The sequence below is a fragment of the Tamandua tetradactyla genome, chromosome 3 (genome assembly GCF_023851605.1).
Source record: "Tamandua tetradactyla isolate mTamTet1 chromosome 3, mTamTet1.pri, whole genome shotgun sequence".
Taxonomy (NCBI): domain Eukaryota; kingdom Metazoa; phylum Chordata; class Mammalia; order Pilosa; family Myrmecophagidae; genus Tamandua; species Tamandua tetradactyla.
In genome coordinates, this window is record NC_135329.1 from 48609450 (window position 1) to 48631779 (window position 22330).

The 22330-nt window shown below is 36.1% G+C and overlaps 1 protein-coding gene across 1 annotated transcript in view; it reads left to right on the forward strand.

The window, feature by feature from the left end:
- The window catches only part of DCDC2C (doublecortin domain containing 2C), a 192784-nt gene that overhangs the window by 110818 nt on the left and 59636 nt on the right, over window positions 1-22330 (forward strand). The window contains exons 10-11 of the mRNA XM_077153093.1: window positions 8828-8893; window positions 19175-19406. Coding sequence (XP_077009208.1) covers window positions 8828-8893; window positions 19175-19406 — 298 coding nt within the window. The remainder of the gene's footprint in view (window positions 1-8827; window positions 8894-19174; window positions 19407-22330) is intronic.

Here is a 22330-nt window from a genome sequence, read left to right on the forward strand (position 1 = left end):
CTAAATATCTTTCTTCAAGCAACATGGGGCTGGCATCTCAGTGAACTGAGGCTTTCCAGTAGTCAGGTGACAATATTAAAGTATGTTCTGCCACTTGGAAGGAGAGGGAGACAGAGACCCCCAACTATGACTACATCTATTGGCATAAAGACTTCTTAAGTGTAAGCTGGTTTAGCAGTTTTCCCTCTGATTCATATCCCCATGTCTGCTGTGTGATCAGGTGAGAAAAGGCCCCTCAGGGGAAGGGAAAGAACTGCTGCTGCCTGGTGTGCCAGAAATGAGGGGAGCTGGAGAGAGTTGAGTGTTGGTAAAGGAAACTTGATGCATGACAGAGCACACCTGGGGTAGGAGAAATGTCCTGACACATATCAGGAGTTCAGCAAATGTTTATTAAATCAGGTTGAATGGTATGTAAGGAAATCCCATGTGGTTGGATAAACTGATAAAAGGCACAATCAGTTTAAATTGAAGTTGGGTTTTGCCCAAAGTGAGTTCTGTGTCTTCTGTGGTCAATTAAATTTGGGAAGCACTGCCTTTTATACCCTCTGACTTGAAGAATCACAGAGCACATTAGCATCTGAAAGGTTTCAGAGATGTCTTAGAGTTACAAGTAATTGTTAAGGTGTTGGTTAACTCATTTATTTACCCATGGACCATCTTCCTTCCTAGAATTCCATGAAACACATTAGGACCTGCAACTTACAGTTATCCAAGAGCTTTCTTTGTCATGAGGGAGGGGAAAAGGTGGTCATGTGGAGCAGGAAAACATGATGTGGTATCAGCTTTTTTGTGTGTGGTAACACTATCGCCTCTTTAACCATTGCCTTCCCTTTATTCTAAAACCAATATCTAGAAGTTTCCTTCCAATACTTTTAAGTCACTTCAAGAACTTCTTGTAGCTGTGCAGAGAAGAGAGGATAGTGAGGTTGAAAATGTGGGGTTAGGTGTGTTAGAAACTTAGCTATTACAGAGAACTCAATAGTTGCTTTGGGAATTGGCTTTCCTAAAACATCAAAAATGATGACTAATCATGCATTTTGACTTTATGCTCTGATTCCGGAAATGATTTCATTTCTCTGGTTCTGCCTTCCAATTGTTTTGTTTTTAACTTATGAATAGAATAATACATATTTTAAAATATGCATGTCACATTTTACATCTTCCAACTACAGTCACTTGGTCTACCACCTGATTCAAATGTGACCTTTTACATTTGCAGTTGATTTCTGCAAAGCCCCTCTTTTACCTGCACATGTTGGAAGCTTCATTGTTATATTCCTGGATTCCTGGTAGTAACATCCATTCTTGTAGAACAAATTTGATCTTGAGAACCTCACAGAATTCCCTCAATGTCCCTCTTTGTTTCATGAGAGAATTAAGATCAAGGTGCTCTGTTAGAGAAGCTGCACCTGAAGTTAATTATTCTCTGTTACATTGAACTATTTATCCTGAACTGAGTGGTTAGTGAATAGCACAGAAAGCTTAGTTTGTGGGAATATAATGAATGCAAAGGAAAAGCAGGCGAGACATTGAAACTGATGTAACATGGTTCTTACAGAGAAAATGTATTTTTGGTGGTCATCTGTTATAACATTGGTTGTGATTGATCTTTAATTTCACTTCTCTTTTTTTCATAGGCTGCATTACCTTTTTGGGTTTTCATTTATTTTCAACCAGTTGTTTCTCTTTGGCTTTGGTAGCAAATACAGTATCTTTTCACCATCCTTTTCTGCCCCTTCTCCCCAAGGTTTTTATCAGCAAAGCTTACTCTGGAGATAGTGGAGACTGTAAGGCCATCACAGTGACAGTCACTTTGTGAGCTTTTACTCTTTGAGAGAGATGAATTTTTACATTAGCTTTTTATTTTAAAGTCCCACGTTATTATACGCTAATGCTAAAGAAAATTTTTAATGCTTGTATTCTTAAAGGATAATGACATACATAGATGAAAGTATTGATATTGAAATTCTGTCTGATTTGAGACATATATTTGCTGTGAAAGTAATGCCTTCTGCCAGAGATAAATTATATTTGTTTTGTAAATACCTTAAAAAGGCAAAATAATACCTAGAATTACAGACTGTTTTTACCCCAGGACTCTGGTCTTTGATTCCTTTCTTAGTGGGGAGTAGTTTAGAATTTATCCTGTACAGAGCCAATTCTATTTTAGTAGATCAAGGTTACTCTGTCTTTCTCCAGGGTGAGTAAGTACATTGCATAAATCCCAGGTCTCCAGCTGATACATGAAGAGGATAATCACAAAAATTTGGGTCCAGTTCTGCCTTCTATGGAAATTCAGTTATTTTCAGAGAGTCCCAAAGACACAGTCTAAGAAGAGAGTGTTTTTACTTAGATTCTTGAGTAGTGACGACAGCAATACACCTTAAGCTGCACTTAGTGTTTAATGCATTCCACTTCAGAGAGAGAGTTAAGAGTAAGTCACTAACTAAAGTAAAACCAAAATAATTTGGATTAACTGGGAGAAAGTTCATATAAATTTGTTTAATCTCTTTATTGCTTAATTGGAAAAAACGTAATGAAGCTTCAAATCTTTAGCACTTTCAAGGTACATAGAGTAACTGAAACTAAGCTAAGAAAGGTCCTTATTTTAATGAACAAATTAAAAAGTTTAATTACTAGAGCTGTTAGGATCTTTTTAGCTGTAAATAACAGAAAACCCAAACAGAAGTGGCTCAAACAATAAGGTACATTTTTCCTATCATGTATTAGAAGGTTGGAGGGTGAGTGGCTCCAGAGTTGGCCAGCTCAGAGGCTCCATGATGCAATTTGGGACAGATCTTTCCATTTGTCCAACTTTCCACCTGCTTTCCTCAGTATATTGACATTTGTCCTCAAGCTTGTGTTTTCATAGTTCCCAGATGATTGCCTTAGTTCTGGGAAGCATATTCAGACATATTGTGGAGCAGAAGAACAGAGAAACCATTTTTTAAAAACCATGTGCCTTTTTTAAATAATGAGAAAAGTCTTTCCTAAGAGTCCTTCCTAAGACTTTCTGGTCTTTTCCAGAATCCACCATATGCCTATGTCTGATTCTTACCACTAGCTAGGGAAAGACAACGAAGCTTTAGCCACTGTGACTATTGCTTACTTTTAGTATCTGGAAAGGGGATCCCTCTGAATTATATGATTAGCAAACACCAGAAAAAAATTGGGTTTCTTGTTCTTTTTTTTTTTAGCAAGGAAAAAGTTAAAGAATGGCATGAGATAGGTAGCTATGAGTGTCTACTATGTGACTTTAGAATCTGCATCTGTCTTTTCCCTCTACATGATTGAAGTGTCCATTCTCCCACCTAAGGCTAATCCTTCCACCTGTTCTTTGGGTCCTGCCCCTCAGACCCTCTCAGGTATCTGATGCTATCAGTCATTTCTTTTTGTGTGTGTGCATTCAAATTCTCCCTGCACTTGAATATTGCTGGCTAGTTTTTAAACATGCTGAAATTTCTTGTTTAAAACAAAAACAAACACAAACCCTTCCTTGGACTCATTCCTCTTTGAGGAACACCTATCGCTCCCCTCATTTGCAGAGCTGACCTTTGGAAGGAGTAGTCTACACTCCCCCTCTCTATCTCCCCTTCCCCCTCATTTGCTTCTTCTGGCTTCTGTCAATAATGGCACTGACGCAGTTCTTGAACTTCATGTCACCATATCCAACAGATTTTTCAGTTCTCATCATAGTTGACCTTCAGGATCAATTGACTTTGCTGGCTCTTCTCTTTTTCTTAAAAACTCTCTTTCTTTGGCAAGACAACCCATCCCCTGATTTTCTTTCTATCTCTCTGACCACTCATTTTCAACTTCTGATCCTCTGGCCATTAAGTGTTGAAACAACAACTGTTTTGCTCTCGCCTTTTTCCCTGGGCAAAATTCTATATTATATGGCTTCAATATCTAGGCAAGTTTCCTCTCTGAGCTCCAGACACACATATACAACTACTGATTTTTAGATCACCCATTAGGTATTTTAAGTTACTGAAGCTTAGAAAAATGAGAACATGATTCATGGTCTCCCTTTCCTGCCATCCTCAAACCTTGCTCTCTTCCTGGTTTTCCTACTTCAGTGAATGAAAGAGACCACCATCCATCTAGTAAGACAAAACAGAAACATAAGAATTATTTTTTGAGACTTTTCCTTTTCAGCCTTTCCATATCCAGACCATTTCAAGTTCTGTCAATGTTTTCCCCTAAACATGTCTGGAATCTATCTATTCCTCTCCTTCTACATCCGTGTTATTCTAGTGCTAAGTATTGTAATCTTTTGATTAGATTACTGCTGTTAACTTTGTTCCCTGTACTGAGACCATGGCCAGTACCTGTGAAGCTCAGTGCTCCCTCCTCAACAAGAGTATGCGCATAGTATTCCCTTTGTCTGGGATACTCTTTTCTTTTCTGATCAACATTTTCTTATCTTGCAGATTCCAAATTAGCAGTAACTTACTAGAGGAAGCCCTTCCTGGTGACCCATAGATGTTAGATCTTTCTATCATATGCTGTTTTAGCTTTGTGTACTTCTCTTTTTTATTTATTTATTTATTTTTTTACATGGGCAGGCACCGGGAAATGAACCCGGGTCCTCAGGCATGGCAGGCAAGCATTGTTGCCTGCTGAGCCACCGTGGCCCTGTGTACTTCTCTTTATAGCACTTATCATAGTTGTGGTTTTATATATGTGTGTGTGTATATGTGTGAGTATGTAAGTACTTAATTAAGATTTGACTTCCCCAAAAGACTCTTAATCTTCTTGAGGTCTGTATGAGTCAGGGTTCTCAAGCGAAATAGAAACGACAGGAGATATATAATATATATATATATATGTATTAAATATTATAAGATTTATTATAGAAATTGGCTCACATTACCATGGGGATCAGCAAATCCAAATTCCATAAGGCAGATTGCAATTTGGGAACTCCATTGAGGTTTCAGTTCCCCAGCAGAAGCTGACTACCTGAAGTAGAGCTGGAAATTCTTTCTGACTGCTGAAATCATCAGTTCTTTTCTTAAGGCCTCCAACTGATTGGATGGGACTTTTCTCATGGTTGAAGGCAACCTCCTTTGTTGATTGTAGATATAATTAGCTTTAGATGCAATCAACTGACTAATTATTTAAATCCATGAAATACCATCATAGTAATAATCAGGCTAGTGCTTGTTTGACCCAACAACTGGACACCCTAACCTAGCCAAGATGACATATGAAATTAACCATCACAAGGGCCATATTTGGCTATATTTACTGTTACTATTCTATGTTCTAGCATGGAAGAATAAAATTTGGTGGGTGTTCTATATATATTTGTTGAAAAAAGGAATGAATCAATGCTAGGCATTGCGTCAATTTTCCTTTAAAATAGTATGTGCTTTTGAAGAGTTTATTCTTTTAGGTGGTTTGAATTGCACACACAGTTTTATTAATCTGATTCCTTTCCTGTATAAATGATAAAAAGTAAAGCTCATAAAGTCTTTGTGCTGGTTTAGAGCTATCTATCCCCCAAAAACATATTCTTAAACCTAATATATTCTTGTGGGTACAGACCCATTATAAATAAGATCTCTTCGAGATGTTACATCAGTTAAGATGTGGCCCAAATGAACCAGGCTGGATTTTAATGCGGGTTACTAGAGTCCTTTAAAAGCAGGGTGAAATTAAGATAGAAAAAATAAGTCAGAGGGAAGCAGCCAGAAGCTGAACATCAGCAGAACATGGAAGAGGGGAAAAAGGCAGGAGAGGCTGCCATGTGCATTGCCACATGGCAGAAAATCCAAGGATGAAGGATCGCGAGCATTTAGCCCCAAAATGCCACACAGTCTTCAGGGAAAAATGATAGCCTTTCATGACACCCAGATTTTGGACTTCTCCTAGCCTCAGAGTCACAAACCAATAAATTCCTGTTGTTTAAGTCAGCCCATTTATAAGGTATTTTTGGTGGCTAGAAAATGAAAACAGTTTTTGGTACTGAGAATGAGATGCTGCTATTATAAATACCTAAAAATGTGGAAATGTCTTTGGAATTGAGTAACGAGTGGAGGCTGGAAGAATTGTAAGGCACTTGATAGAAAAAGCTTACGTTGCTTTGAAGAGTCTGTTGCTAGAAATGTGGATGTTAAAGGTACAAGCCATAAGGCTTTAGAAGGAAATGATAATTGTGTTTCTGGAAATGGAAAGAAAGATGATCCTTGTTTATAAAATGGCTGAGAATTTGAAAAATTATATTATGACATCAGATTGAGAGTGGGATTTATAAGCGACGAACTTGGATATTTAACTGAGGAGATTTCCATGTTGTGTGTGAAAGGTGCAGCCTGGTTTCTCCTCGTAGCCTATACTGAAATGCAAGAGGAAGGGGATAAGCTGATAAATGAATTCTTAAGCACAAAGAAAGCAGACATCAATTACTTGGAAAATTGTACCAGAGAGTATTTGCTGAAATTAGGGCCAGAAGCTCCTCTGTTAGGGACCTCCCTGGGTTTTTAGAAAGCAAATCCCTGGAGAATAGGGTTTCATGTGAGGGTTTAACTGAACACGGATTCAGTCAACCATTTCAGTAGAAGTCAGGATTGGAAATACAGTTAGGCAGGAAAGACCCTTGGAAAGTCCTCCTGTCTGATAATTTGGATCCCTGTGACATGCACACAGAACTGACAAGGGTTTTGCAAAATTTGTATGAGCAGAATCCCTGCCAGCCTAGACTGAAAGAGGCAGGGATAGGATGAATTGAAGGAGGAATGACTTCAAGAGCAGAAATATGAAAGCCAAGTCTGGGATGAAGAGATCTCCTTGGGCCAAGAGAGTTGGCCCACCCATGTGTGTGGACAGAGCAGGTCCATGCTTGGAGGGGGCATGTCTTGTGCCCCATTGTGCAGGAAGAGTACTGCCCCTCCAGTGCTTGGAGAGTGTGGGGCCTTCACTTAGCGCTCAGAGAGAACAAGGTCACTGAGCAAGCACTTGAAAGGGTAACCAGTGATCTTTGTTTTCCTTCCAATTTCTCTTTTCTGGAATGGGAATGTTTGTTTATCCTATGCCTGTTCCTTCATTGTATATCGGAAGCAGATCACTTGTTCTATAGGCTTAACATGTCAACAGACAGAGGGGAATTTTGTCCCAGAACAGACCATATTCCTAACAGATTTTGATGAGATTTTGTACTTAACATTGTTACTGAAATGACTTAAAGCTTTTGGGAAGTTATAATGGAATGAATGTATTTTCATGTGGAAAAAATATGTCTTTTGGGGGCCAGAGGGTGGACTGTGCTGGTTTGGAGCTAGGTACCCCCCCAAAACATGCTCTTAATCTATTCTTGTAGGCATGGACCCATTATAAATAGAATCTCTTCAAGATGTTACTTCAGTTAAGGTGTGGCCCAAATGAATCAGGTTGGATTTTAATCCAGATTACTAGAGTCCTTTATAAGCAGAGTAAAGTAAGACAGAAAAAAAAGGAAAAAGGCAGATGGAACAGCCAGAAGCTGAATGCTAAGGGAACCTGGAAGAGGAGGGAGAAGCCAGGAGAGGCTTGCCATGCATTGCCATGTGATAGAGGAGCCAAGGACCAACAGTTGCCCACAGCCAACCCCAGAATGCCACAGTCTTCTGTGAGAAAGCATTGCCGTGATGATGCCTTGATTTTGCACTTTTCTTAGCCTCAAAACTCCAAGCCTATAAATTCCAATTTCTTAAGCCAATCCATTGTAAGGTATTTGCTTTGGCAGCTAGGAAACTAAAGCAATCTTATTCTGAATATTCAGAAAAGTTGAATAACTGAAGTCTGAGTTAATCAAATTGTCTCTGTTGGAATATTTACCTACGATTCTACATAGCTACAGAACATGGTTCTAGCCAGTTCAGGGGTTATTTAGTTAGCAGTAATTGTGGAGTCATGAGGGCTTTTCACTAATGTCATTTCTTTCACTTTGGCCACATGGTGCTATTGTACCTCTACATCCATTTTAACTTGGGCTTGGCCATGTGCTTTGCCTTCATCAATGAAATGTGAGTGGAGGCAATGAGTAATACTTCCCAACAGGAGCTCTCAGTGCCAGATGTGATTTGCCACACTCCCTGCTCTCTGCCTTTGAGATTGTGGAAACATATTGAGTTTGAACTTCTATCAGTCTGGTTTCCTGAGTGATTATGTTGGACTGCAATCCCCATTGCCAACCCATAATGGGTATGTAGTATATGCACTTGGTTTGTTTGTTATTGCAGCATAACCAGGCTATCCTGACAGATACAGAAATAAAATTGATGTAGACTCTTTGTGAGTCTTTTCTCTTTCCTTGAAAACTGCATGAGTGTTCCTAAGAGTACAGAGAGGTTCCTGGGCACCATTAAAGACAGCTATTTGCCTTCTTCAGGAAGTCTAAAAATTGGGAAATAATAAATAAGGAGTGAGATCAGCAGGCTGTGGAGTCCTCTTAAACAGAGAGAATACTGTGTTCTGCTTGGGGTCCCCAAGTGTTACCAAAATTGTGAAGTCATTTGTTAGCTACTGACCAAAGGCATCTGGCATGATCGAGCCACTCTTTTCACAGGAAAGGGATTTACACTATTTCCCCTTAAAGATTTCTCTGACAATTTTGTTCATCAGGTTGGCATTTTGTTGGTAAGACCAAAGGTAAAATATGGCGCATACCCAGTCCTGTATTTAAAATGACTACTGTGAAAAAACTTCAGTGATTATTTCAACTCTGCCTACAGAAAGAAGTTGTCTGGAAAGTTACACTAATTTATATGCTCTCTGCTTTTTTAAGGAGATTGGTATGGGTTGAATATGACTAAATTTAAAACAAGACATATTTTATCTCTAGATATCAGCTGAGGTAATTAAAGAAGATGGAGAGATATATGATACCCCTAATTTTGAAGATTACAAGGTGAGTTAATTTTATTTTCATTTTGTATTTAGTGGCTTGGGCCGATGGCACCTCTTTATCTTACTAACAAATTGAGAATGGTTAGTGTGGGGGAAGGATCTAGGGTCACAAGTCGGTTTGAGAACACAAACAAGCAAAGAATTAGAAACTAATATGTTCTTTCTAGACAGGCTTTACTGCAGATTAAGTTTTTTGTGTGCCAGAAAATTCCATGAGTAATTTTAATGGCTTCTGTACTTGTCCTAATTACTTTTTTATTGTACTTCCAGTCACAAACTTAGAAACTTTTTTTCCAGCAAGTTTCAAGGTATATTTTTAGAGGAGAGTCAGGGGACGTGATATGTGGCAGCAGGTGTGTAGGTGGTTCCATTTTAATAGACACTATAGACATTTCCTTTTGTGGTTAGTCAGGGTTGTGTAAATACCATGTTTTGTTGGGGCAAATAAGAATGCCTACAATATATGCTCTATAGATGGCAGCAGAAGCCAGGTGACTGTTAGTTGTGTGGTTTCTCTGTTTGTTTACTCTTTTTCCTATCCAGACATTTTAGTACATCGTTAACAAAGAAAGCATGCTTCTGTGGTACTGTCTGAAATTACCGGAGCAATCTTCTACATAAAATATGTCTATTTGGAAAACAAAATTTACTTTAAATATACAATTCATGTAGCTAAGAAATAGACTTTGGAGAATTTTTTTTCATAATTCCATCTCTAGATTTTTTTTCAAGGTGGTTTCTTATTTTTAAACGTTGGCCCTAGGCAGGAGGTTGTGTCATAAATTTAGAATATCAAGTTTGAGTCTATTCTGATTCTGAGTACTCCAGAGCTATAAATAAACTGGGGGATTCAAACAGCCTCACAAGTAATCATTTTCTACTCGCAAATCTACCCTGCAGCTTCCAAGCTTCTGAGTTCAAGGAGCAGGACAAATGACTCCAGGAGGGCTTGTGAGAGGTGTTGGAGCTGCTCAGAGTTGTTCCCTCGTTCTTTGACCACCTTGAGAAGGGGTGTTAGTGGGAAAGGATGTGGGTCCTCAGGAAGTTTGTTCAGGTTTTTAAAAAAACATCAAAGGACTGTGTGATCCAAAACAGTCAAAGAGTATAATTCCATTAAAATTATTTTTTCCTTCCTTATTTTCTTAACTTTTTTTTTTTTTGTATTTAGAGGCAGGCTTTAGTAAAAGGTATACCGTCCCATCTGTGTGTAGATAAGTAGGTAAAACTTTCAAAATGAAGAGAATAGACACTATTTATTTGCTTTGGTAGCAGAGTATGACTATGTTCTGAGTGTAGAAGCAACAGTAGAGAAGATATTTTTCCTGGAGGATTAAACAAACAGGGGTAAGAAGAAGATCATTTGTTTACATTTGGGAGAGTAGAGGATAAGGTATTATTATGTTACTGTTAAAACTTGAATGCCATATTTTAATAGAAATATGAAATGACACAGGCATTTCGACTGCATTGATTTTGTAATGTCACTTGAATACCTTTTGCAGACTCACTGCTGGCATTTGTCATCTAAGCCTTACTGATTTGTCATGCTCTAGGAGCTTTAATGTGTATCAGTAATTCACTATCAGTCAGAAACATTTAATTTCTTAGTCTGAACCAATGTATCTTTCTCAATGCAAGCAAGGCTATTGGTATTAATGGCAAACCATCTCATCTATAGATATCTGAGTTAGGATATCTGGTGAAAGAAGATGATACAGAATAATCAAACCTCTATTCTCATACTCAAATATTGATGTCATAAAATAGGGAAGGGAAGGGCTGGAGAAAACAAACTCATATTTATTGAGGACTTAATGATGTACCAGGCACTCTGTTAGTACCTTTCAGAAATGTCATCCTTTTGTTTTTACGTTCACTCTTTAAGGTAGATATTAATACCCCCATTCCAGAGATTTAGAGAAGTATGAGTCTTGGAAAGATTAAGTAACTTATCAATATTGCACAGTTAGGAAGTGACAGACCTCGGATTTGAATCCAGTTTTGAATGATATCAAAAGTTAAGCATTGTCTCTCCACTGAACTATGCTGGTTAGCATAGAATTTCCCAGAAGAGTTATTTACTATATTAGGTTTCATAGCCTATTCTTCAAAGATGCAATTGTTATGTTTGTGTAGTCTGTTTTAATAGTAAGATGTCTGAAAATGTTTTGGCTTTCTCAGGTTTATGCTTCTTCATCTTGGCTTCAAGTATGACCTGGAATAAAGCTTTGTTGGTATTTTTTGCATTTTTGGTGTGAAGCATCCCATGGAGTTGAAGAAATTTGGCCATAAAAAACTAGCCTTTGTTATTTGAGGGCTCATAATGTGAGCAAAATTTTATATTTTTTATATAAAAATAATTAAGAAGAGTGAATACTCAATTAATATTTCCTGGCCAATAGGCCCCAGTGATCCATATCCGCTGTCAATGAACATAATTTCACTGGCATTTCATTTGACCAATTAATCGTGACATTAATTTGATATTGACTAGACACAGTTTTTTAAGCCTGTTATGATTATGACTTATAATCTTATATGCCCATCACAGTGTTTAGCACAGTGTCTTACATGTAATAGGTATCTAATAAATATTTGTGGATTTGCTTTGACTTGTGACTAAGTTGCTTAAATTTCAATATATAATTCTGGAGTAAAATGACAATTACCTTGCAAAGTCAGAACAGGGAATATTATTATGGACGTTATTTTTAAAATGTATATAGTATATTTCTGATGTGTGATCAGAAGGATTTCTGTTGTCATTTTAGGCATTTAAAACAATCTTAGCCTAAAGTAACTATTCATATATGGATATTATGATCATATCCTCCCCAATTGTCTAGCCGAGAGAATTGTGGTCATGTGAATTTATTTTGTCATTATGTATGTCAGTGGCATAGAAGTGGTTGAAATAAAAATCAAAAGTAAAAACAGAGCTGTGCTTTCACATGACATTGCTTCATCGTTAGAATGCTTTAAAGTTGATGGTTAACCAATTGTGGTTACTCTCTGATAATATTCAGCGTTTTAGTGATTTTTTCCATCTTAAAAATGGAATGTTATCAACATTAAATAATTTGAAAAGTTCTTCTATGAGATAATGAAGATGAAACAGGTGTAAAAATACCTTTTGCTTATTTTGAATTGTGCTCATTGAACACAATTTTAATTAAATTATATGCTTAGGAACTGTCTGAATCAAGGGAGGCTGGAATTACTTGTCTTCATTTCTTAGTGCTTGATTTGTTTGGATCCTTGATTGGAAATGCTTTATGTGCTAGCCACACTTTTAAAAATATGTGACCTGCTATGTTTGTTAAACAGTGCCTGAAGGTTTTGAAAAGATTCAATTCCTTTCCAAAGAAATTTAGAAGATAGGAATGACAATGCTGAAAAATATATATATGTGCAGACCACATATTTAGAGCTTTCTGAAGATGGTGTGAGTTTCCTATCCCTGGAGATATTTGGGTGTAGTCTGCATGCCAACTCTTCAGGGAAGTTTTAAAGAAAACTTATGAATAAGAATGGTTGGGTAAAACATGACTTTAAGGCTTTATCTAACTTTGAGATCTGAATTGTCAACCTTTTAATAGTTTTTACATTTTTTATTTTTCCAAAAGTGTTATATACAAATTTCATGGGTAATTTTGTGCATTCAATGAAATATAGAGGGAGAGTGCAGAGAAGGAAGAGAGAGAGACTTTAATATTTTGGGGGAGAATTTTTTCTTCCTTTGAGATTATGCTTTGTACTGCACTGTAATCTCTTTTTGTGCTGTTCATGTTGCTGGAATGCGCTCTGCCTAATCTCTACCTTTTCAAATGTCACCCTTCTACCAAGATTCCTCGTAAATGCCAACTTTGTGAAGGCTTTCAAGATCCTGTACCAAGCAGTGTTATCGCCATTGATCCCCGCCAGTATTTTGTTCATACTTTTTGCATCATCTAAATCATACTTTGGCTTTTTTAAGAGTCATTTCTGTACCTACACAACCCCATCTGATAGATTTACATTTTTGAAAGAAAAGACTATGCTTAATTTATTTTACTGTCAACTTTAGCACCTTCCACACTGCTTGACACATAGGAATAAAACAATAAGTATTGAATTAGATCAAGAATCTCAAAGATACTAGGTAACTATTTTATGACTATGGAGGCAGCATGGGGCAACTTAAAGAAATTTGACTCAGGAGGCTGATGTATTGCAAAACCAGAGTTGACAAATGATTCTCAATAGAGAAGACTGGAAATGAAGGTGAATGTTCAATGGGTTCCTAAATCCATTTCCTTATGTGGAAATTAGACTCTTCTCTTTGAGAAAATTCCATAAACAAAATCAAAATTGGCGGAAAATATTTGTAACACAAATAAATTTTTCTTAATTTACAAAGAGTTCACAAATCATGAATACAAAATAGCTTAAAAGAAACAAAGATAAGTGAAATGAATAAGAAATTCACAAGAAAAAAATACAAGTTTCCAAAAGAAAGAAGAAAATATACCAACACCATTTTAAATTAAAGAAATATAAATGATTAACAATGATTAGGGTTTTTATTTAGTGTTAAATTTCAGTCTACCAGACTGACGCTGTCCATGTCGGAAGGATGCATATGGGAAAGATGCAATGCTTCCTGAAAGGGCTGAGGTATAATCTAGTGCAGGCATTGGGAGGGCATTTTTGTTCTTTCTTTTAAAATTAAATGTGCACATATGTTTTGTGCCATTATTTCCATAGCTAAAAATACCCCATAAATACACTTATTATTTGAAATAACAACCAGAAGTAGAAACAAATGAAATATTCATCAACAGAGGGCTGGTTGATTAATTTCCGTTTCATCCATACAATGGAAAAACCCAACAGCTAAGATAGATCTGTGTGTACTGAAAGGGTGGGAGCTCTGAGATATTTTATTAAGTGAAAGGAAGATCAAAATGCAGAACAGAAAATATGCTCTGTTTTCTATAAAAATATTTAATGAGATGTACATAAAAAGAAGGAAATTAGAAAGGTCCAGTGCTTGACAAAATGGAAGGGGAGTAAGAGAAACAGGATGATGAAAGTGATAGTAAGAATGGGGTTAAAAGCTTTAGGAGAACTACTGAATGCTATTTGCAATAAGAAATTCAACCTAAGAAGGTGAGAGGAGATAGGAGAGATAGAAGATTGATTTGACAATATCCTTGCAGATAGCTGATTATATATTATTTTTTTAATAATACGACAAAGAAGATGAAAGGTTTTATGAACATAATGAAAGAAAGGTTTGTATCAACAAATTCTGTAGCTTTGTGTTTCTTATTTGCAGAGAGACGTTTGGATTTCTAATCTCGAACTATCAGGACGATCAGTGGATACCAAAGTCTCATCAGGTGTTTTTAGGAATATAACTTCTGTATCTTCATCCTTTACACCATAGTTTGTTCCCCAGAGTTAAAATACAAACTCAGAGGAAGAGAAACATTATTAAGGCATTTCAAAAAGGTGGTTTAATCTACTCTAACACACACACAGAATTTATGAGAGCGAAAACTCCTTTGCTGTATAGTGCATTAGGCGACTCCCTCCATAAGTTATCTGCAAGAAGGCACCTTGTGGCATTCACTTATATTTTTCAGGCAATCATAAAACCTCCACTTTTAGACTCTGGCCATTAAGCTAAGGATAAATGTGTCAGTATGGCGACAGCTCAGAAAGAGGACTGCCTCTCCGGTAGCCTATGTAGCTTATAGCCCCCTTGGTAAAGCTGATGGCTCTAGCTGGGCAGCTGTTTTCCCTGGCGGCAGGTGAAAGCACTTCCATCTCTACGGTGCTGCTCTACCTACTGCTCAGCAATAGCTCTATCTTAAGTAAGATCAAGTTTTCATAGTTGTTTGTTAAATGACTATGTGATGGTAATGATTTTTGTCTGAGCACATAAGATTTTATTTATTCCTTAGTTCGCGTAGCCTCCTCCTCATTCCATAAAGATCTTGGGCCATAAAGAATAATGTATGAGGGTACTTGAGCCAACCCAGCATGTCGACTCCACCTGGGATTTGACATCAGATCCGTGTTTTACAGTTGAATGTTCGATTCATCACAACAATTGTGTGACCTTGGTAAAATTACTTAAAATCTCGGAGCCTTAGTTACCTCATCTCTTAAAAAAATTGTTTATTCATAAATTCAGCCACCAGAATTAAAGATAATATGATTGAAATATGTTTAGTGTTACTCTTTTTTTTTTGTTGTTAGAAATAACTGAATTGTGAAAGAATGCTGTCAGTATTCTAGGGAAGAGGGTCACATATAGAAGCTACAATTCTGTTTATGAATGTATTTCTGAAGTGCAAAACTGCAGGTGGCCATCGTGAGAGCACTATATCCATGATTTAGCTCTCTCACGAATTTGTGGGTCATCCTTTGTGAAGTAATCAAACTCTTTGCACCTTATTAATTCAATCAATAATTATTTTACATGTATAAGTTTACTTTATCTCTTGAGAATCATTGAGACAATGAATTTGAAAGTTTTTGAAAAGTATAAAATATCTGTTAAAGTAGTACTTGTGTCATTTATACTTAAGTGAGATAATGAATGTGTTCTTCACTTTTAACTTAAACAGTTGGGCATTCTCACTTTTAACTTCCTTGTAAAGTTAAAATCAGTTCCGGTACCTGGCATTCCATCCCTGAATCTCTCAGTTAGCCAGCCTATCTGCACTTATTTGGTAAAATAATTTCAGTTCATAATGATGTGTTTGTAAGCTTAAATAATGATCACTCTGATTTTAGTGACAAGTAATTCTTTGGAAAATTTAAAATTTGTTTGGCATGTGTATTGCTTATCAGAACATTTTGTCAAACGTGATGGAATGAAAAAAGTACAAACTTTGGACATGTAAACTGTGTGACTGTGAATACCAACTTTTACTACTCTGAACCTCAGTTTCCTAATCTGTAAAAGTAGGATAATATCCACTTGTAAAGTTAGTGTAAAGAGTATAATATTCATAAAGTGTCTTACACAGGGGCTTGGAAATTAAATTATTCTTATTTTCCAGTCTAACCGTTATTCCTAGCAGAGGTTCAAAGTCCTTGAAAGCAAGGATTATTTCTTCTTTATATTTTCACTTTTCTTGGCTTCTGGCACACACACTGCCTTCCTCATTATAGGCATTAACTTTATTTTTTAAGCTGAATTTTCTTCTATGATAGATGTAAAATTAATTAGCTTTAAGATTAAGAATATTTTATCAAATTCTAAACAATTTACATTTACTGTAGAATAATTAGGAAATACAGACAATAAAGTAAAAACACTTGGTTCCTCTGCTCAGAAGCTGTTTTCACTTTTGTGTATATATGTATTCTACAAAACTGTTTTCCAGTCTACATTTATTTTTTATGCAGCATATTAAAAGGTTATGACTTTGCTGATGATAAAAAATGTATTTTAACAAATTCTTTGAATTAATGTTAGATCAATATTGAAGATATTTTAAACATGTCAGCTTTATTTCAGTTTTTATTTTATTTATTTAAAATAACATAACTTTCTGGAACATAATAGTAACAAATTCAGAACATACTTAGCATGAAGATTTTTCTTTTTTTTCACTATTAGATATATATATTAGCTATATTATCAACACATGGATCACTTCTGATTTACATGCATCAAGATGAGTTGCCAATAGTGACAAGTGCCAGGCACAAATATGTAGGAAGATGAAATGATAATTGTAGAAGTTTTTTCAAAGGCTATAGAAGCCAAGTGTGCTGTTAGAACCAAAAATATGATTTTTAGAATTTTTATTTATCAATTTATGAAGTGATCTATCATCTTTCAGAGGTGCATTTTCTAAGTTTTATGACAATGTTATATATGATGTCATTGATCAAGGCAAATTCACTTCAAATGTACGTTGAAGGCCACTTTGGATCGTAACTCAAAACCTGTTAAGCATCATATGTTAAATACCTCAACGTGATGTAAAAGAGTAGGTTTGTCCACTTTTGATGCATTTACATTTTAGCCCATTGGAGAAACAAGCCTACATTTAAAGAAGAAAGAAAAAGTACTGAGAGACCTTTATTTCCCCTAGTATGTAGATTCTAGGTTATTTGCCCTAAGCTATAATTAATGGATGACATTCTTAAAATGGTGAGAATTGCATCTGTTCTACATTTTTCCTGTACTGAGGTACTATGTGTTTGGGCAAGTTTGTAATTTAATCATTTTTGACCAAGAATGCTCTGTTAATAATCCTGAGCTGGGCTGTTGAACCAGAACAAACCATACCCAGGTGAGAAAAGTTGGCAGGTATATCATCAGATGATGTCTTGTTTGACATTGCTGTGCAGGTGTGTGTAACTCCCCATTGAATGCCTCCCCTGATTTCCCGTCTTCCTTTGAATTTGATGGGGGCTGGGGGTGGGGCTGGGGTGGGGGCCCCTTCTTCTCTTAAGAAATGCAGTATGTTATGGTGCCAATTATCATATTTGCCAACTTGTAAGTTTGTATTTCTATTCTGATCTTTCATTCTTTTTCCAATGTTGTATCTCTAATTATTTTACAAATCGCCTCTTCCAAGGAACTTGAAATTACCCATTCTGGCCATTTCTTGATGCTGTCTTCTTTCAGCAATTTTGCATGCCATTTTAATTTCGTTATTTTCAAACACTGCTTTCTTTTCTAACACTGCTTTCTTTTCTAATTATCTCCAGATCATTTTATGTGTGCCTTAAAATTTTCAAGAGGTCTCTGCTGAATGCCTTTTATTTTTTCCTACTAAATGATCAATTCCTTAAGAAGAGGCCATACTTTTTGCTGGTATATCTTCCTTTACTACCATGGAATATTCTTGCTCAAAAATTCTTACACTAAACCGGGGTATTTTAGACTACAATATGGCATAGGAAAGAGAGAGTTGGTCCTAATACAGTTTAGTCTTCAGTGTTTCATGTTGCAGTGTGTAATTTTGGTACAGTATTTATTGAATAGGCATCATTTCTCACTGATTAATATTATATGCCATTGTGGGCTTATTTTCTTGAAAAAAAGAATTGTGTTCTATTTTGTTTTTTAATTTTCTTGCTATTTCGACTCCACCCCAAATCATATTGTGTTTTGAAATTCCTTGGGAATTGAAGTCTCTTAGGGTCTTGAAGGGTCTTGGAAGAAATGGTTAGTTCCTAATATGTGCACCTCATGCACAGACGGTTCTGGCCATGGGTTAGAAATGTATACTTGATGCCAGTGTTGACCCAGAAAGCCTGAGATGAGATCAGGTGAAGCATCAGTAGTTTATACATTACTATCTATAAAATGGGCAATAAAACAGTGAAACCTTTCTTAAGTGATCAAAGTAGTGGCTTGGATTAATTAACATAAATAGTATTTAAATGATTTAGCATACTTAATAAATGCTAAACTCAGCATTAGACGTTTTTCATTTCAGGTACCGATGAAAACACCATTAAAACATCTTTCTGAAGTAAAATGCATACGCAAATCCATAACAGTAATTTACTCTTGTTGTATGCTTTATCAGTCAATCAGTAGAGGGTTTTCATTTAATTAACAATACCAGAACTGTCAATAAAACCAGGGTTTTTCGATCTAGCATTGTCTCTGACTCAGGATTTTTGTGATAAAATGAAAACTGCATTGATTCTTTAATTGATTTTTAAAATTCATTGCCTGCCCAGTATCTTTGCCATGTTTTTTTCCTCTTTATTATCTTGATACCATTCTGTCACCACAGCTAAGTATTTTATTGCTTCCTGAAGAGACAAGGTCAATATTGATCAACATTGGAGTCTCAAAAGCTAAGTGTAAGTCGTCAATAATGCTAAGTGGGATAATAGTGAATTAAATATTAAGTAATGGAAGTTTTAGAGAATTACATAGTTATAGAAAAATAAAGCTTGGATTCATTAAGACTTGGAAGAGTCTTTTGGATTCAAATAAAGGAGTTTTCACTTCAGAAAAATTACTTTATCTTTAATGCAATTGTACATACATATTCTGCGTAATGGTCTTCATTAATAAAACATAAGGTATTTAATTGATGTTTTATAATAGAACAGACATTGGTAAAGCAATCTGTCTTTTCTCATGATGGACTGTAATGAAACAGTTTTGTTGTAATCATGACAATTTTAGAACTCATGGTTAGAGTTCTGAAGGAGGGGAATTAGTAAGAGAAATATGAACACCTAATGCAGGTGAGTTTTTGCTAGTATGCTTTCCATCTTAAAGCTCCCGTACCTTTGATCCCAGGTTCTAGCCTTGAGGCCTCAAAGTTTCATCATTTGTCCTGTTCTTCAGTTGATCTGGATTCCCTTCCCAGCATCAACCAGGCTTGATAATCCTTGCATCTCTCCCAGCCCTTTGTTTGTGGTCATCCTGAGTTCTATTCCAAGTCCAGATCAGTGGCTCTCCCACCTTGCCAGCAGCACTGCTCCTGCCCCTCTGAGCAGAACGCAGCATCAGGGCGGCTCTTTTATGACAGGTTAGTACCCGAGGTTTTGCTGTCTGTCAAATATATGCCTGGTTTATTTGTTCACCTTGACATCATGAAAGGGAAGGGGAGTGAAATTAAACCAGATGATCTGATAGGCCCATTGTTCTCATCAACTTTTATTTGATCATTAAATTTATTGGTTTATTTTTTCTCATTCACCATTTATCCATAGTATTGTTTGTTAAATTAAAGTTGATGTTAAACAGATGGACAGAATTATTACTTTGGGCTAGGATGTAGTCAGTGGATTTTATATATGTAACCAAACTGTCAATTAAAAGCTACTGTAAATGTTGATACCTTCCATGGGATGAGAATAGATTAAAATATTTTCTATAACTTTAAGCTTGACCAGTAATGACTAATTAGTAGAAATAGGACATAGAGGGGAAAAAAATCATCCTTCATAGTTCAGCTTGATGGTCTTTTCTGTGCTTGTGAGTGTAGCCCCTTGCAGCTGGGGTAGCATAATCCTTTTCTGTTCCAGATGAGTAGTAGCATATTGCACCTATGTTGACCCAAGCACAAACCACTGCAGTCACAAAAGGGAAGCATGATATTTGTATTTACTGAGTTTTCCACATGAGCTCTAGAAATGCCATCACGTTTTAAACATATTCAGTTATTTTGAATTATGAGAATATATGTGCTTAACTTACAATGTTTTTATAGTATACCAAACAAACTGGAGTTTAGGTTTGTGTAACAAATATGGCCATTCATGTAATTTTGGACACAAAAAGTAATGTTTTAAATTTTCATTTCTGGGAAGGCTTAATGAGAAATCTATATTGGCTGATTACACCTACTCTGTGGAAGGTATTTTAGGTGAATACCTCACTTAATTTACCCTAAATTGGCAGTCATATTTTGAAGAAAAAATTATTTCCCATGAGTAGGTTGAAAGGAAAGAAATTCAGAAATGTGGAGGGGAAAGGGGCTTGAAGGTCCATAGGCACGTTGAATCAACAAATTAGATTGCTCAAGTTTTTTTTCTTTATTCCACATATCCTCTGTGAACCTGGAAGCTTTTCCCCAAGAGAAAGCTAAGATAAGAAAGAGAAGGTAGTCATAATTCAGGACTGAGGTGTGCTATTAATATTGCATGAAGATTCTATACACGACGCCATATAACATCAGTTCAAGTCAAGACATTTATTTCTTGTTTATTCATCTTTTGGGTTTGTCTATATTGATATTTGAAGGAGAGGGATCCTTAATAGTACAGAATCATGTAATTCAGTTTATAAATAGAATGAGTAGGAAAAACCAGGATGTTTGAAGTTGTAATATGTTAAAATGCAAATTTACACATTGCATTAAAATGAACTCAAAAATACATTTCACAAATTGGTAAATTATCATAGGTATGGAACGCAAATGGATTTTAGCAAACCATGCCAATATTTTGGATTGAAGGACATCTTAAATGTACTTCAGTTTCATTTTTTTTATATCTGAAGCCTGTGCAATATTCTTTCAAGATAAAGCCCTTCTCAGCTGCTGCCCAAACATTTATCACATAGTTTATGGACCTGCAACTGATAAATAAGCATGCATTAGGCCAGCTGCTGGCTCCATCTTCCTCAGTCCATTGTAGAATATATTGGGTGAATGGAATCTTAAAATTCTGAGCCAGAGGCACCCCTAGAAATATTCTTCTCCAGTGTTTTCATATTTCTGAGGAGGAAATGGAAATTTCTTTTGCTTTTCTTAGTACTGTAAATTTTAATAATTTTCTTTCTACAGTGGAATTATTTTTAACCAATTCCAGGTATCCAGTGGGGCCTCTTCTGCATTCATTGCCTATTTAGGTGTACAAGACTATGTAAGGTATAGTAAGATGCAAACTTTGTATCCCAATTTATGAATTGTTATATGCCTCAGTGTCAAAAGGTTGTGCAGAAAACTTGTGGATATGGGGAGGGAAACAAAGTAATAGGAAAAGGATTAAAACCATCTTTTTAATGCAGTACTCCTGTTCTTGCTTGTGATGTATACAGATATGCAATTAAAAATAGAAAATCAGATTTTAAAAATTTAAACTGTATAAATATACCGAAATAGGTGAAATTATGACCTCATCTTTCTTAATGAAAATAATAAAAATCATAGATCAGAGGTTGTGGCTACTCTTATTTTAGGTACTTGTGGGTTTGATGCTGAAATAGAGAATACCAGGCTCATGAATAGGTATAAATGCAACCATTGATATATGTTAGTTGTATTTTTCATCTTAATAACACGATAACTTAAAATCAAAGAAATCCCCAAATAAGCCTAGCTAAGTAAAATGTTTTAATCTTCACTCCCCTATTCCCTCAAGAAATCATTTACAGAACTGACAATAAATAACACTCCTTTTACTGTCTTTACTTAATTTCTGCAGGTATTATTGAGGGGAGAGAGTAGAAGTTAAGGACTGGTTAATCCAATAATGGCCTATACAGGATCAGAGTAATTAAGGAGTGGCCTTGAGTGGTGCCATCATAGGCTGGGAGGAGGCTCTACCCAAGTTTTCTTTGTGAGTTAAAACTCTCATAGTGGGAAAAGTATCAGAGCATAATTTATAGTATGTACTAGGTTGCTAGCTGCCAGAATGCGATGTACCAGAAACAGAATGGCTTTTAAAAAGGGGAATTTATTAAGTCGCTAGTTCACAGTTCTAAGACTGTGAAAATGTCCAAATTAAAGCAAGACTATGGAAATGTCCAATCTAAGGCATCACAAGAAATATACCTGGGTTCCAGAAGGCCAATGATGTTCAGGGTTTCCCTCTTAACTGGAAAGGTACATGGTGAACATGGCGATGTCCAGTAACTTTCTCTCCAAGCTTCTTGTTTCATGAAGCTCCCCTGGGGACGTATTCCTTCTTCATCTCCAAAGTCTCTGGCTGCTTGGGCTCTGGATTT